Genomic DNA, 18478 nt, shown 5'->3' with positions numbered 1-18478 from the left:
GAATATAATTCCATAGTATATATGCACCATACTTTCATTAGCCATCTCTTATTTGATGAATCTTTAAATTGTCTTAATTTTCTAGCTATTGTGACTAGAGTGGCAATGAAATGGGACTCCCACTTGGTTGTTCAGCGAGGTCTTTATCTATCAGTAGTCTTCATGCCTCTGCCTCCCAGGTTCGATGTGAATTCCACCCATACCCAACTCAAAACCAGTGTGCTCTAAATGAAGTTATAAGGATAAAGAAGATGAATATTGTTTGGATTTCTGAGGTTCTGGCTCCATCCTCATTAGAAGTTTTATACTGTTGAAATTAAAATGTGGACCATGGGTCACATGGAGACACCGCCACTTTGTGTGCTTTTTCTCCTATAGTGATCTTCACAAATGACATGTACAGAAGAGGATTTTATCAAACCTGTGTATAATTATGGGCCCAGCACTGTAGCTACAAGTATTAGGAAAATGTGTGCCTTGCAGCTTAATGCCACTCACCTATACTGCACTGGTTGTTCCCTTTCTGTCACGTGAGCCCAGTAGCCCTGAGATAATTGACATAGGTCTATCTTCCATTACTCTCCAGTGACCAACATTACGCAGATGCTGACCAGGTCCTCATTTCAGTGAAGAAGCACTCACACTAACTTAGCCTATTATAACATTAAAATAGAGAAAAACATAAATAAGAAAAATACCTTGAGGTATCTTTAGTGGCAGATAAGTTTAATGAATTGAAGAAATACAATGAGGTGCTAAGCATTTTTCTTTTTCCTTTTGTTTTTTTCCCACATAACTTATTTTTCTTCAGTGGGCTCATATAACTTCGCTAATAGTAATAAAGCCTGTCTTAAATATTTCAGTGTTGAATTTGTACTTAATAATTATTTCACAACCAATATTTTAGGCCTATCTTGATTTAAATACACTTTTATTCCTAGCACAACTTGATACATTTGAACTAAATGAACAAATCTTTAAATCCATTTATCTATTTAACAAATTTTTATTGGATTGTATTCTGTCTCAGCATGGTTTATAATGTTAAAACAATGAATCCATGTGGTAACTTTTTACCCCTTTTCTGATTTTAACAGCTCACTGTTTATCTCTGTTCTCTTCTTTCCTGTCTAGTCTGAAGTGTCCTGGATTCCCAACAAACATTACTCTGGGATTTATGGCCTGATGAAGCTGGTTCTGACCAAAACTCTACCTGCCAACCTGGAGAGAGTCATTGTCCTAGACACCGACATCACCTTTGCAACAGACATTGCAGAGCTGTGGGCCGTGTTCCATAAGTTCAAAGGTAAAATCTAGCAAGCCAACCATGCTGGCTTTTAAAAATGTATTTTATTCATTACCAGTGTGTGTGTGTGTGTGTGTGTGTGTGTGTGTGTGTGTGTGTGTGTGTGTTTGTCTCTGTGATTGTCCATGCATATCTATGAGAGTTTGTTTTCACAGAGGCGTATGCCATAGTGTACATGTGGAGATAAGTACAAATTTTGAGAGTCAGTTCCCTCCTTCCACTTTGAATGGCAGAAGTTAAACACAGGTGGCCAAGTTTTCAGGGCACACACTTTAAATCATTGAGCCATCATCTCAGTCAGTGTTCTTATTTTTAATATGGTCCTAGAGATTCATCTTAGAGCCTTATATGTGCCAGGCAAGCATGCGACCAATTACCCATACCCCATCCAGCATTACATCTGAGAAAGGACATGACCTTAAGGAGAATATTAATAAGAAATCACAAGTGTAAAAGTCAAAAATTTACTATTATTTCTGAAAAGTTAAAGTAAAACTGAAAGTTGTATTTCTTTAGGAATTGAAGAGATTGGATGCATGTTCATAGGAAAACCCATTTTAGGTGACTGCATAGTCAAATAATCAGCTATGTTTATTTTTATGAACATGATAAAGTATTGGTATATCTTTTTGTATGCACATTTTGAAATTTATTTTCCTATTATTAAAACTAGATTTCCTTCTAATATATACTGATTACAGTTTCTCCTCCCTCTGCTCCTACCAATTTTTTCCACCTGCCCTTCTCTCTGGATCCACCCCCTTTCTGTCTCTATTACAAAACAGGCTGGTAAAGGATAATAAAATAACAATAATATAATAAGATGAAACAAAAAGTAACACACTAGAATAGAGTGATACAGACATATAGAAAGCAAAGATCAAAAGAAAAGACACACGCACGCGCACACACTCAGTACTCACCACAGAAACCTAGTTGTTTACACACTGAATAATTTCATAAAAACACAAAACCTAAAGCCATGATAATAAATTAAAATAAAAGGATAAAAACATAAACAAATAAATAAAAGCCCTTACATTTGGCTGCCTGTCTTCCTTGCTTGTAGGGCTGTTACTACTACTTAGTAGATGCAGAATGCAGTCTGTGATAGGGGTCTCAAGGTGTCTTTCCCTGAGGAACCAGAAGGGATAAATTCCAAGGATCTGTGGTCTGACCTGAATGAAAGGTTCTGTGGGACTCTGGTATGACCAGAACTGTCAGAGTGTTCCAGCTTTCTGTTGGCCATGTAGCCTAACCTTAAGAGTAGCTTGTTACCCCCAGTTAAACTCCCTTAGAGAAAACAAAATATTCATTTTCAAGAGGATTTCCACTGGGGATAGCTTCGGGTTAGGGACAGGCCTAGTGTCCACTTTCTCTTTGCAGCTCTAGGACTCCATCTGTTATAGACACTGCAGGCTGTGTTCATGCTGCCTCAGTCTCTGTGAGTTTATATGTGAGTTCATCTATTGATCCTTGCTTTCTTGGTGCCTTCCATTCCTCTTCTCTGACTCTAACATTCTTTCCCCCTTCTCGTCTGCAGTTTTGTTGTTGTTGTTGTTGTTGTTGTTGTTGTTGTTGTTGTTTCTAAGCCCTAAGGGGAGGAATTTCATAGAGAGATCCCATTTAGGACTGAGTGTTCCAAGGTGTCTCACTCTCTGCATTTCATCTCACCATGGAACTTTGTATTTGTTCCCATCTGCTACAGGACGAATTTTCTCTGATGATGGCTGAGTCAACCCTGATCTAATATAGCAGAATGTAATACTATGTTCTTTTATTGAACAGTGGTATTTGATTTTACCCTCAGTACCTGATCTTTCTAATATCAGGCTCTTGGATAACCAGGTTGAATACCAGGTTCCACCCGATAGGTGGAGTATGCCTTAAGTCAAATCAAATATAAATTAGGTTGGTTATTCCCTCAGGCCTCTTGCCACCATTACTCTAGCATTACTTGAAGGCTAGTAGAAATTGAAGGATTTGTAGATGGGCTGGTATTTACATTTCTCATTGGGTAGTATGCAGAATATATTCTTATACCAAAAATACTAGTCTGTTGAGTTGAAGGCTCTATGTAGTCACTAGCTCACCTTCGCCACATTCAATGAGTTGTATAAGTATTCAATAGAATCTATCAACAACCTATATCTTAACAACAGCCTGGGTTTTGTAGGGGTTCCCATGGGATGTCTTTGGCTAACATCTCAATTAGATGTAATGCATTCTTGAAACTGAAGCTTCATTTGGTGACAAGAGGTGGCGTACTTCGTCTTCCTCAATAGTTGACTTTATGTATTTTAGGAAACTTTTATTTTATTGGGTTTCTACACTCCCCTTCTAAAAATACATTTCATTTTTAGTATATCTTTCTATATTCTCTCCCTCATCCCTTCTTCCTCCAAACTGGACCCTCCAAGTCCAGTTCCCAAGTGTTGGTATTTTTATGGAGAGAAGGGCACTCAGCATGTATCTCTTTTTTTTTTTTTTAATCAAATGTTTTGACTGCTGAGAAAGCCTGGAAAGCAATAGTAAAGACTATTGATTATGCAGTATTTGAAATATCTAGTGCCTTTTGCTGTCATCTTCGTTGTTTTAAACATATATGTATGCATATATGTTTTTATGGCTGGATTTCTAAAGTTGTTCTTCCTATCTGATTCTTTTTATTATTTTCATACATGCATGAGGTACATACACATGAATGTACAGATAGAAACACCTGTGTATGCAAATGTGTAGTTCACTGCAAGACATCAAGTGTTTTCTATAATTTTCTACTTTATTGCTTTGAAAAAGGATTTGTTTATCTGGTTTGTTTTTGTTTTGTTTTTCGCCTTTTTTTTTAACTGAAGGTTGATGATTTTGTTACGATATCTGGCAAGAAAGCTGTCAGCATGTGTTTCTATGCCCTTGAATACTGAAGTACTGGTATGTGCATTTATGCCTGGCTTTTTATGTTGGTGCTGAGGATTGAAACTTAAGTCCTCATACTTACAAAGCAGGTACTCTTTTCCATTAAGCCATTTCCCCAGACACTTTTTTTAGATGTTGTTCAAGCTATCATCATTTACCTCAAAGTATATGGGACTGCCTAAGGTCAAGTCATGAGCCTGATATATGTACTTGAGGGGCATACATGAGAGAAGTATTACAAAACCTAGATGTTGGTCTATTCTAATAGTACCTGCCTAAAAGTCTTCCCTAACATTACCTGGTTTTTAAAGTTCTTTCACACTATGGCCAAATCCAATGGCAGAGAAACTAACTTCCTTCCTTCTTTCCTTCCTTCCTTCCTTCCTTCCTTCCTTCCTTCCTTCCTTCCTTCCTTCCTCTCTCTCTCTCTCTCGCTCTCTCTATCTCTATCTCTCTCTCTCCTTTTTTCTGTCTCTCCTTCCTTCTTTCTTTCCTTCCTTCCCTCCCTCTCTTCTTCCTTTCTTTCTTTCTTTCTTTCTTTCTTTCTTTCTTTCTTTCTTTCTTTCTTTCTTCCTTTCTTTCTTTTTCTTTCCTTGTTATTTCTATTTCATTCTTTCTTTTTATTTAAAATTTTTATTAGATATTTTCATTATATACATTTCAAATGGTATCCCCTTTTCCGGTTTCCCCTCGAAAAATCCCCTATCCCATCCCCCCTCCCCCTGCTTCTATGAAGGTGTTCCCTCCACCCGCCCATCTAGTCCTGCTTCCACATCCTGGCATTCACCTAAACTGGGATATTGAGCCTTCTTAGAACCAAGGGCTTCTCTTCCCATTGATGTCCCACAAGGCCATCCTCTGCTACATATGCAGCTGGAGCCATGGGTTGCTCCATGTGTATTCTTTGGTTGGTGGTTTAGTCCCTGGGAGCTCTAGGGGATTTGGTTGGTTCATATTGTTGTTCTCCTATGGGACTGCAAACCCCCTCAGCTTCTTCAGTCTTTCTCTAACTCCTCCATTTGAGACCCCACACTCAGTCCAATGGTTGGCTGTGAGCATACACCTCTGTTTTTGTCAGGCTCTGGCAGAGCCTCTCAGGAGACAGCTATATCAGGCTCCATTAAGCAAGCACTTCTTAGCATCCACAATAGTGTCTGGGTTTGGTAACTGTATATGGGATGGATCCCCAGGAGGGGCTTTTCCTTCAGTCTCTGCTCCACACTTTGTCTCTGTATCTCCTCCCATGGGTATTTTGTTCCCCCTTCTAAGAAGGACTAAAGTATCTACCCTTCTTTCTTCATGAGTTTCATCTGGTCTGTGAATTGTATCTTGCGAATTCTGGGCTTTTGGGCTAACATCCACTTATCAGTGAGTTCATGCCATGTGTGTTCTTTTATGATTGAGTTATATTTTCTACTTCCATCTATTTGCCTAAGAATTTCATGAAGTCATCGTTTTTAATAGCTGAGTAGTACTCGATTGTGTAAATGTACCACATTTTCAGTATCCACTCCTCTGTTGAAGGACATCTGGATTTTTTTCCAGCTTCTGGCTATTATAAATAAGGCTGCTTTGAACAAAATGTAGCATGTGTTCTTTATTACAGTCTAGAGAGCTCAGTGTTCCTACAGAATGAGTCTTAAAACAGTTTGCCACGCCAAAGAGAGGGATAGAAGTAAACTCATGGCAACATTGGACTCCAGGCAGCTGACAAAGGCTGAGGTAAGGTTACCTTACCATAGCCAGCAATCTTTAAAGCATCCAGGGCTAGTGACAATAAGGAGTTGGTAGGCCAAGGCCAAGGTCTGAAGCAAAAGGCAAAATGACAAGTTAATACTATTTATGAGGGAGATGTCAAAGTGGTAAGTACCTCAGAGGAGTGTTTGATTATCTCTTCTACCTTTCCTATATCTAGAGGTTGGGCGATTGAGACATGTTTTCCCTGGATATGGATGGTACTTACTGGGGAACTGGGCTAATTTTTGTGGTAAAGCTTACGAACAACTCCTGATTCCCACCTGGAATCCCATGGGTCTCGTATGTAGAAAGAGTGTCTTATGATATCAATAGAAGAAATGATTGATCCGTGATTCTAGTATATGTGTCTGATAAGACCAATATGGGCAGCTCTCATATTCGTCTGGCCATTTTCTACAATAATCGTTTGCCTGGTCAAAGAGAAAGCAAGTATAGAGATCATAATATTTAGATGGGGTAACAGATACAGGGATGATAGCAATTAGGATCGGTCCCTGGCTCCCGGCTATGGAGCAGTTTCCTGACCCTATTTGGAAACCCTATTTGTTATCTGTGGGGGTTTCTTGGACTTCCAATCTCCAGATGAAAGGGCTACCCTTAATTGAAATGAACATCGGGGGGAAGACGAAAAGACCACAACTAATTCAGTGTCTAATCCAGTGAGGTCTAGCTCAGCTGCTGGAGTGGAGTCTCATTTTCTGGAATAGGGGACAAGACGGGTGTGGTCTCAGCATCTTCTGGAACTTAACAGAGCACGGTTCTGTTAGGGTCGATGTGTATGAAAAAAAAAAAGGTCATCTTTAGGTGGAGGAATGAAAGGTTTAAGGTGAGACAGATGGACAATGAAAGAGTCCCTGGAGTTTAGCAGCTGTAGAGGTCACGAGGATTACCTTAAAAGGGCCCTGCTATTTGGGAGAGAGGGGTTAGGACCGATGATCTGGAGGAGATAGAAGGCCTTGGTCTCCAATGTTAACAGGCAGTGGACAGGAAACAGTGTGGCCAAGGTAAGTGGTGATCAGCAAAGTTCCATAGGGGAGAACGCAGATGGGAAAGTAATGGGATAACTAAGTGGTCTGGGAGGGGAGAGCACTTAGATGAAAGACCAGGAGTTAGGACTGGACATCCATACATGAGGTCAAAGGGCGAGATGAGGAGAGGTTGCTTGGGGAGAGCTCGTGGCCTGAAAAGAGCCAGAGGTAGGAGTTTTACCTAATCAAGGTGAAATTCTTGTGACAGCTTAACAAGAATAGTTTTTAAAGAGTGGTTAGTTCTTTCTACATTACCTGAAGATTGAGGGTGGTAGGGAACATGAAAATGCCACGGGGATAAGCCGGGCGTGGTGGCACACGCCTTTAATCCCAGCACTTGGGAGGCAGAGGCAGGCGGATTTCTGAGTTCTAGGCCAACCTGGTCTACAGAGTGAGTTCCAGGACAGCCAGGGCTACACTGAGAAATCCTGTCTCGAAAAACCAAAACCAAAACAAAAAACCCTAAGGCTAATATGTACTCTCCAGATACTTCCTATTCCTTCCTATTCCTAAGGGATTGGATCAAGGGCACACTCAGAAATGATATATACCTTGGCTCCTATATATTGCTGTTTTCAAATTCCACTGTCATTTTTGTTTGTTCTTCCTTTCAAAGCCATGTTGAACACATGTGGGGATAGTTTCTCTTCAATTGTTTGCAATTTAATCTGTGCTTTTATGCTGATGTTCAGTGTTTAATGATGCACTTATTCTGCAGGCATTATTGCATCTATACTGAGTTCCAGGTAGTGTGCCTGGTTCTGGAAATAAGATAGTGAGTAAGAAATGGACAGCGAGAGTTGTCATATGTCCTGGTGGGAAGAAGAGAATTCAGCTTTGAGTCTTGCAGGTAAATGGTAGCTTGTGAGCCAGAGAAGCCCACCACCTGTCTTTTGGAAGACAAAACTTAGGGCTTCCACAGCTTAGACACTGTGTAAAGAGAGCCAGGCCTTAGCTGTCGCTGAGGACAGCCTGATTTGAAGAGACTCATGTTGCCTATGGCCAGATCCCATTGGTGGGGTACACTTGACCTGGATTAACTGGCAGAAAAGGGGATCTATTGGACAACTCTATGAAGACTGCCTTAGACCTGCTCTTCACAGTCTTGCTTTCTACCCCTCCATTTCACATTCTTCACTGATAAACCTGTGATATACTGATTTGATCTTAGCCTCCCAACAACATAACCCACCCACATCAGGAGCTCTGCATTGCCCTTAAAGAACTTGAACTCAGCTAATACACCAAAGAAGGAGTCCTATCTCTGCAGAACTGTAGCTAAGTGCTAATACCTGAGAACTCACAGCTCCTGTGTTACTTAAAGCACTGAAGCCAAGAGTGCTATAAGGGAACAAAGGCATTGGGGCTCTTGCCCCTCCTAGTGATGTTTGGAGATCTTAGAACTGGAGGATCCTGGTCCTTACCATAGTGTGCTTAGTCATGTTCAAGGATAGGGATGAATTAAGCTATATATGAGTTAATGAGCTATATTATGTGTTTTTCTTTTCTTGTTTGTTTGTTTGTTTGTTTGTTTCCAGCATTACTTGGTACCCTGCCACACAGAGGAATTCATTAGGAGCCACTGTTTATTAAAGCAGTGGTTTTCAACCTTCCTAATGCTCTAGCACTTTACTATGGTTCTGTCCCGACCAGTGTGACAGTCGACAGAGACTCAGGGGGTCACTTAGAAGAGAATGGGGGACAAGAAACATGAAGAATGGACAGCAAGTCAAGAGGTCTGATCAAGCTGACAAACTTTTATTTTCCCCACACAGGTTATATACTCATAGGAGCAGGAAGAGGGGTGGGGTGTCACTTTGTCTCTGGGTAATGCACCTGTTCCCGGAACAGGATATTGACTGGGTGAACAGTTCAGCAGGAAGATCAGAACAGAATGGGTTATTAGGTACCTATCCACAAGATTTATAGCTATTTGTTCTCTGCTGACTTCAGGATCTATGTCTATTTGTACTCAGCTGGGCTAGTACTTTCCCACAGAGGCCAAGACTTTGTGCCAGAAAGCACTTAAGGCAGTTAATGTTCAAACAGCATTGCTACCAACACAATTCCTCATATTATGGTAACCTACAAGCATAAAATTATTTTCTTTCCTACTTCCTATCTGATATGAGATCCCTGTAAAAAGATCATTTGACCACTAAGGTATCACAGACTACAGGTTGAGAACCACTATCCTGAAGCAACTCCGAACAAGGCACCTGACTTCACAAAGCTCCCTGATAGGCCAGACTACACTACATCTTTATCTATCACTCGCAAGGAGTATAAAATGTGACGTTTTCTCCATGCTGTCTCTTTCCATTTTTTCATAAGGAAATTTAGAGGTAAAAATAAAGAGGTCAACTTTACTGTTTCCCATATATCAGTGTTTTTATACTTTGTTTTCCTTCTAAGTTAGAACTAAGGAAGGTTATGAGCAAGAAGAAATCTCGCCCCCCACCCCCACCCCCTACTCCACCCCCCAAAATGTAGAATGCTCTGGTCAAAAGGAAAAATTCCCATATCAAAGCAGTGGCACTTAACTTCATTCACTGTAAACATATTGACTGGCCATGTCCATCTTTGTCTATTGAAGGACATGTCCAGATCTGTTGTGGATCTTTTATTGAGACAAAACACTAGAGCTGTCAACATTGCTGATGGTCTAGACTATTCCTCTGTTAAACTTCATTCCACAAAAATCAACTAAAGACTCAGTTCTTGCCTTAGCTTCAGCCTTTGGGAAATGTCCCGTATCTCTTGGCTTCTGCTTCTCCTCAATATCAGGACCCTCCCTGTCCATATAAACAGGCTGCACCCTCACCCAGCCTGTATCAGACACTGGAGGGTTTTCAGATCTTTAGTAGGATCTGACTGCAGCAGTCACAGGAAGATTTTCTGAGAGTATAAATATAGACCCCTTTGTGTTTAGCACCATGATCAAATACTGCATTTGTTAAAACTATATATTATCTCCCACAGATTCGTGTGCTGAAGTTTTCCCCAAATGTAGTCCTGGTTGGGGAGGTAGTGGGATTCAGTTATGGGAGCATGGTGTGAAAGATTCACCCTGTTCCAGCACCTTCCTAGCTCTCTCTACTTCCTGGCCACTATGAATTGAGTTCTTCCTTGCTCTGCCCCTTGTGTCATGATTTGTTGCCTCACCCTAAGCCCATAGAAAGAGTTCTAAGTGACCATAAATAAAATCTTTGAAAGTGAACCAAATTAAATATTGTCTTCTTTTAAGTTATATAAATCAAATAATTTCAATCTAAAACTAAGTAGCAAAGTGATAAGGGACAAAACTTTGAACTTCCCATTTAATATTATACTATTGTAAGAATATAAGGACCCAAACTCTTTATTTTGACAGAAATGGGGGCAGAAAGGAGGAATGGATTCCTTTGCAAGTGGGTGGTTAATATGCAGCAGGGTGATAATGAGGGTTCTCACAGAAAGGTGACATTTAAGCAAATACCCGAAGAAGTTGGCAGAACAAGTGAGCAAGTAGGTATGCCTAGAGGGAGCATAGGCCACTGTCCTGATCTCAAGGAGCATCAGGCACACAAACTGCTATGAGTAGATACTTAACAGGGTTGACCTCAGAATGGAATGGAGTGACCAATAAAAGGGCTGGAGGCTTTGCATGTTAACACCATGGGACCTATGGAGGACAGTGAACTTTTATCAATTTTGGGATCTTTTGGCAGACTCTGTCAGAGGTGTCACCTGATCTGCCTTCTTTTTGTATTCGTTCATCCTTGCTGTGCTTAGGTGACTAGAAGAGAGCAAGAAAAACATTTAGGGGACTTCCAGTAATCCTACTGGGCAATGACTTGAGCTTCAACCCATGTACAGCATGTAAAAAGCTAGAAGTTTTCACTTTAGAACACATTCTAGAATTTGAGTCATCTGCAAATTCCAGAAAATAAGGTAGGAGATGATTCCAAGTGGCTAGACTACTGTGGTGTCATGGATTACACTGGGTAGTATAATAGAGGTCAGAGCAAAGGTCAGTACTTGTTTTAAGTCTTTATAAACTTCAGATGGCCAACTGGACATCAGCATGGAGAAACAAGGAGGTGGGCCGAGAGATGAATGTTTATAAAACAAAGGGGAGTTGAATATTGTCAACTGTTCCTGAAACCAAGCTAGAAGTTTTATGCATTTCAGAGTTCAGTAAACTGGACCTGCACACTATTCCATTGCTAAAGCAGACTCCAAACTCTTCAGCTTTAGAGCCTATGGTCTGTCACTTTGTGTCACTTCTTTAGGATTCCCACTGGGGTAGTTGAGTGACACCTACTAGTCTGATGGTGGAGGTTAGATCAGGTGTGACTTGGGGGTCCTAGGTACCTGACCTAACTGTACATTAAATTCGATGTAGGATCTGACTGTAGTAATTACAGCAAGATGTTCTAAGGGCATAAATAATAGATGTATGCCCATAACTCAAGGCTTTTGGATGGAGGCCTTGGAAAATAATGAAGATAATGTTCTGGCCAATGAGGACAATGAAGAAGAGCATGATGCCCCAGGGTACAAGGTGATTTCACACAAATATGACCAGCCTCAATCATGTGTTTCCACTACCCAGTTTATCTTTGTGTGACACTTGGTTTCTTTTCAGAGCAGCTCAGATTTTCCACATTTGCTTTGTACTGAGCACTCAGCTAATCAGTCCGTGGGCAAATTCATTCCTCACAGTCTGGCATGAAGTGATTACTGCTAATGTTCCTATCTTAACCATTTGGGAGAGGATGCTTACGGAAGTATGTTTAAGCCAAGGCTGAGTTCTAAAGGTGCAGAGCTGAGATCCTATCTCACACCGTCTACCTTAATTCCTTTGCTCACCTGAGATGAAGAGTAAGAAACAGAAAATTTGAAAAGAAAAATTTTGTGAAGGGATCTGTCTCTGGAGATGCCAAAGGAATGAACTCTAAGATATATATATATGCATCCCTATTTGTTCAGGTAAGAGACATGGTGATGCAGGCACCCGGGTCCTGCAGATAGAGCTATCAAAGCGACTCCAAGGCACAGATTGCAATGAGTAGTTTCACAAAAATCCAAGCAGAGACTGGGACTGCAGACAGTGCCTTTCATCTGAGGGCGGGAAGTACTGTGAACCCAAGAGTTCTATGTTTGAACTCTTCATGGGGAGAGAAGTTAAGACCATGTTGAGATATACCAGTAACTGTTGAGTTTTCACATATTTGTATGTTTAATCTTAGTCTTCCATGCCTTAGTAGTAAGAGGCAGAAGAGGACAGTAGGAGGTGATGCATTGTAGCCTCCCCCAGCCTTGAGTAGGCTAGCTTTGACCTTGCTGCCACTGAGAATGAGACCACCTTGGGTGGGATGGCTCTATTGTTCTGTCACCTGCCCCTGCTCTTCTCCAAGACACTGCTACCTGCTGAGAGGCCCTTGAGATATTCCAGAGACAGCATCCAGCAGATCTTCCTACAGGCTGGCAACAGGCATCAAGAATGGATTTTCAGGGGATGGGCCTCCCCCCTTTATAAGCACAGACTCTTAGTAAACTTTGGGGGCCTTGATCAGAACCATGTCTTGGCCTCCATTATTTCTCTCGCTGTTTCCTTCCATACATCTCTGGCCTCCCACTCAGGAACCCAGTTAGTGTGAATGCATTGCAGCATTCATGAAATTTAACATGAGACTCGTGCCCATGTAAAAGTAACCTGGTTGAGTTTGCTCACCTCTTTTTTTATGCAGAAACACAATTAGAAGGCACTATTCCTGGAGCAAAAAAACTAGTATTTCCAAGGTCTGATTGTGCCTTGATCTTGAGACTTTTTAAGTTTCAGGAACTTCAATAAACCTGTTTATGGGTGATCCAGTCAAAGATGCTTTGTTACAGGGGCTCCCTGACTTCTCTGAGCCTAAACGAAGTAGGAATGATGCTAATGGTGTCCTTGTGAGACCTGCACAAGATAATATGTGTTATTCCCTTTATATTGTTCCCTCTAAGGATTCCTGCCAGAGTCAGAGCAAGTGGGATAATGGGTGACATCATTAATTTGTATGTGTTCCATTAGTTCACAGCTTTGTCCACAGAACCCTTGGGCCTGGGGCTAGGTTTACATGTAAAATATCAGACAAGCTAAACACACACACACACACACACACACACACACACACACACACACACACAAACCCTAGAAGTTTTACTTCAGAAAGGACATTTGGAGAACTTGTAAGCTTCTAGCCAGATGTCTTGCAGGAGTTTTATTCCAGTGTCTTTCAAGTTTTACTTGTCTTATCTTGCCTAGCTCTCTGATTGCCTGTTCCCTGATGGGACTGGTAGAACATCAAGAACATAGGAAAATATGAGACCAAGTTTCAAATTCCTGCTGGTGGCCTGCTTATCAGCAGGGTAAGCCTGGGGGAGGGGGTTATTAACTTCTCACAACCTCATCTGCAACAGTAGGTAGAAAATACTCATGTGTCCTCAAAGTCGTGGGTTGAGGTTTGACAGTGACTCAGTGATCCTGGTATCTCTTGGTTATTCAGAAACATTGTACCTTTCCATTTTCCTTCTTCCTAGAACTTTAATTTCCCACTGCAAAGGTGGCATTGATTTTTCTCTTTAGCTGATACAAAAGGAATCAGAGTGGAGGTTTCAGGACAGCAACACAACACCTTATCTGTCAGGTTCCCTTGATTAAAGCTGTCCCTTTTTTAAAGCTTCTCCAACTCCTTAGATAGTTTTCCCCTCATTTCACATTGGCTTTCAATGCTTCTTAAACTGTAGAGACAGCTTGGCTGCAGCTAAGGAAAATAGAACATTAAAAAATATATAAATTCTCAAATGAAGAGGCTTTACAATGACACCTGTAGCCGGCCACCAACTGTGTGACGGTCAGTACAGAAGCTGGAATTCAGCAGGGAAGATTCTTCTTGTTCAACAATCGTTGAGGCTGCCATGAGCCTGAAACATTTCTGTCTAATTTGTACCGAATTTTAAAAGAATGTTTTTGTGCCCTCAGTAACAATAGGGCTCCTACCCAGTTTCCAAATGTTCATTGTTCTTTGTTTGGGAGGAATGGGATTTGACATAGGTTCTTGATATGTTGTCTGTGTGTGTGTGTGTGTGTGTGTGTGTGTGTATCATATAATTGACATGTATTTGTTATATTTGCTTGATATAAAGTAATATATGATAGATAAGTTATATTAATAAATATATATCTTTATATCAAATAATATATAATATCATAGTCTTTGAATGTAAAGACCTGGGATTGTAGATGTGCACCACTGCACTAGGCTTTCTTTGTTTCTTTGTTTGTTTTTAATGTCTACCTTGGGGTTGATATATTACTTGGAGAATTCTTACGGTCTTTAGCAACCTTCAGTCCTTTCTGTACTTGATACTGTCCTGTTTGTAGGAACAGCATATACTCAAGGTTGAGGTCTAAAGAACAAGGGAGAAGAGGAACTGTTAGAGACAACTACAGCTCACTCAAAGAGTGGCTCATGTCCATCTTCCCTGGTATTTATTCCCTCTGGTCCCATGACCTCTCATCTCCTTAAACTCCTTCATGTCTTTTGACAGACATCAGTTTCTATCAGGACATGCTTAAAGGGTCTTATTTAATCCTGCAGCCGGAGGTCTATTCCTGTCCCTTTCACCAATTCTCAATCTCAGCTTCCAGTTTCACTCACTGTCTTCTTATCTGGTGAGTAACTACATAGCAGATGACTGCCCTGTCCCATCTATCCTTTGCTGCACATCTGAGTGCTCTAAGTATAGAACATTCTACCAGTCATTCCTTGTCTTACACACTCATGTAAGCGCTAAAAGACCAAGAACAGATGTCATATTCCTCGTATGCCCAATACCAGTGTTGGCATATAGGAGATACTCAGTAAAGTTTAGCACATGGAAGATAAATAATGCAGACAATTCCAGAAGAACAGATTTGGAGGGATAAGACAGGAAGAATAGGAAGTATCTGGAGAGTACATATTAGCCTTAGGGTTTTTTGTTTTGGTTTGGTTTGGTTTTTCGAGACAGGGTTTCTCTGTATAGCCCTGGCTGTTCTGGAACTCACTTTGTAGACCAGGCTGGCCCCAAACTCAGAAATCCACCTGCCTCTGCCTCCCAAGTGCTGAAATTAAAGGTGTGCGCCGCCACCACCCGGCTTAGCCTTAGGTTTATTAAAATATGAGCTCATTAAAAGATGTGTCAACATTCCAGTGGAATGCTTTAGTTTTTAGAATTGAAAACGATGTATTTGACTGAATATGGGGACCTTATAAAAGGAGAGGCAGGAAGCTAGTACCACAGATTCCTCCACTTAGCTGCAGGGCATTTATTTCAGGCTCTCTGGTAGATGGAAAAAATTGTAGCTAGTCCCAAATCCTATATATACTATGTTTTGTCATATACATGCATATCCATGACAAAGTTTAATCCATATGCTCAACAAAGAGAACAGTTATAATTAGAACAGTTGTAATATACACTATAATAAACGTTCTGAAAACTATTGTTTTCTGTCCGTAATCTCTCTGTGCTTCCTATTTTCAGTTAAGACTTCTGACGTTCAGCTTCTCTTTGAGAATTCTCATTGCAAGGATCACTTCTCTAGCAATTAAGGACCCCATTAAATAAAATAATGGCTACTCTGAACATCATCACTGTTATCTGCTAACTCTTAACAGCTACTAAGTGACTGTAAGGCAGACAGGATAGGTACCAAGAAATGATTCATATCTCTGGTAGGATGGCATATAATTATATCACACCCTGATTGTTGGGACACTCTCTCTCTCTCTCTCTCTCTCTCTCTCTCTCTCTCTCTCTCTCTCTCTCTCTCTCTCTCTCTCCCCAGGCCTGAGTGTTCCCCAACTGTCAGAAGCCTGTCTGTGCAGGCCTTAGTGCACATGAACTATTGGAAGCTTCTTCCTGTGTGGCCCAGCCAAGGAGTGAGGATAGTTCCTGCCTCCATGTTCTCTGCCATAAGAGTCTACTGTGCCCTGGAGTCCTGGAATAGTGCAGGGAACCATGTCCCTACATTGCCAGGATCTCTCAACTCTAATTGGTTTCTGTTGATTTGATGGCTTCTTTAATATCATAGGAGTCAATAACTGACTTAAAATGTCCAAAAGACTGTCTTTGAATCATAGAAAGAAGTTCTGGTTATACATAAGTCTTTTCTTCTTGGCCCCTCCTCTTCCCATTTCAAATGCCCATCACCAGGGTGATGGTATAAGGGAAATGAGGCTTTTTATTGGAGTTGCTTGGCATCTTCTTGGTATCTTTATAATTTTTGCATTGTTTGGTTCATGGAACCTCTCTTAGGAAAAAATGGAGATAATAAGCTTCACAAGGTATTGGTATCAGGGTCTGCTCACTGGATTTTCATCATTATAATGGAATACTTGAGTGCTGTAGAATGATTCTCTGAGCAAAGTGGCTGCCATCTTCCTTAGACCAGCTTTGTCTGCTTGTAAGGCTCCATGAGTACTGGGCTTGTTCCCTGTTAACAGAACTCTTTAGAAAGAGAGGGTAAGAGGATCATTGTAACTTTATCTTTGCCCACCAATTTGTGGAATTCCAATCTAATTGCCCATGGCCTTTGCATTTAGATTAAGGGAGGTACTGTGGTTTGAATGAAAATGGGCCCCATAGGCTCATAGGAAGCTTCACTATTAGGAGGTTTGGCCTTGTTGGTGGAAGCGTGTCACTGGAGATGGGCTTTGAGATTTTGAATGCTCACACCAGGCCCAGTGTCTTTTTCTGCTGTCTGCTGATCCAGATGTAGATCTCTTGGCTCATTCTTCAGAATAGTATCTGCCTATGTGCCACCATGCTTCCTGACGTGACATTAATGGACTAAACTTCTGAAATATAAACCAACCCAAATTAAACATTTTCCTTTGTAAGAGTTGCTATGGTCATGTTCTTATCACAGTAGTAGAACATTGACTAAGACAGGAGATTAACTGAGAGAGGCTTTATCTATGCTGCTATGGGGAAGTTATAATCCATGCTGGATGCAGATGTTCCAGTGTGGCGATTGGAAGTTTCTACTTGTGAAGGCCAGGGTAAGGAATAAGGATATCTCTGCCCACTAAGGAAGAAACAAGAGCAGAAAGCCAGATTATGGTCATCTTCAGACCTCCCTAATAGTCTTCTAGGGAGAAATAAAGGCCTCAAAGAGAACAACTGTCCACGGGCATGTTCCTGATATCCCAAAGACCAGGCTCTACATCTTAAAAATTGTACCATCTCCCTAGAGGTATCTCCCTAGAACTAGGACTTTATTAAGACCAATCCACCATATCCATACTATAACACAGTACAACCTAAATACATCTACATCATTTCCTTAGTGTGCAGTATTTGAACTAGAGTGAGCACCTGGCAGAGTTAGCTGCTGGTGTCATTCAGATTAGAGTGACTTTCTTGTCATCACAAGAAGGAAGACACTGTAAAAAGATTCAGGATGACAGAGGCCCTTGGTATTAGAAGAGTCATTCCCTACCCTCCTTGAGTAATGAAAGATTCCAAATTATCCCAACTGAGATGGGAATAGGAAGCTTGGGAATAGAGAGTACATAGGTAGAAGAGCTGGGGAATTTTCTTTTCTTTGGAAACAGCAGCTATGTGTCGGAGCAGGATACTCCTAAGAGCTGCATGGAGGCCCAACTCATCCTTGCATATTACACTTCAGCTTCTCACTCTCTCAATGGGAATGATACTTCAGGACTCAAATCTGTAATTTTCCTAACTTTGCAGGTATTTGTTGTATTATCTCAGTTCCAGGATGCTGAATTTTTCACATTGCAACATTTCAGAAGATGTAGATTGCAAAAGCAAATTGATAGTTGCCTTCTAGATAATGTTTTGATAGATCCTATATTCAGTGGCCTCTTATAATCCTGAGAAAAAGTATTATCTTTATAAGTATATTTCACTAGCTTCTCCTTTTACTCTTGAGTGATAGGGAAGAGAAGAATGTGGGTAAGTTTGAATAATGGACCACATTGGCTCATATATTTGCATCCTTAATCCCCTAGTGTTGAACTGTTTAGAAAACATTAGGAGGTATATCATTGTTGGAGGAGGTGTGTCAGAAGGAGGAGAGGCTTTGAAGTTTCAAAAGCTCATGCTTCTATTGTGCACACATACTCCTCTCTTTCTGCCTAAGTGTCTGCCTACCTGCCCTCAGACACTTTCCCTGCAGGGAACCTAGCTCAGATTCATACAAGGTCGGTGATTATCACTTCAGTCTATGTTAGCCCCTATGAACTTAGAGCTTAGTTGACTTTGGGATGATGTTCCCTGACCATCTAGGATTCTCTGAAGTAAAAATGTAGAGAACAGAAAAGCAGGCAATATTAGGAAGGTAGTTGAGAAGCTGATGGTGGGTTTAAGCAGAAGCAGGAGCCAGTTCCTGGGAGAGAAGGCATATCAGGCTGTGTCTGGCTATAATAAG

At 40.9% G+C, this 18478-nt stretch overlaps 1 protein-coding gene across 4 annotated transcripts in view; it reads left to right on the top strand.

Moving 5' to 3' along the window:
* The window catches only part of Large1 (LARGE xylosyl- and glucuronyltransferase 1), a 441552-nt gene that overhangs the window by 259279 nt on the left and 163795 nt on the right, over positions 1 to 18478 (top strand). For all 4 annotated transcript variants that reach the window (XM_021170066.2, XM_029480702.1, XM_029480703.1 and 1 more), the window contains one exon: positions 1135 to 1306. In XM_021170066.2, the coding sequence (XP_021025725.1) occupies positions 1135 to 1306 (172 nt within the window). The remainder of the gene's footprint in view (positions 1 to 1134; positions 1307 to 18478) is intronic.

This window comes from Mus caroli, chromosome 8 (genome assembly GCF_900094665.2).
Source record: "Mus caroli chromosome 8, CAROLI_EIJ_v1.1, whole genome shotgun sequence".
Classification (NCBI taxonomy): Eukaryota; Metazoa; Chordata; class Mammalia; order Rodentia; family Muridae; genus Mus; species Mus caroli.
This window is presented reverse-complemented; position numbering and strand designations above follow the sequence as displayed.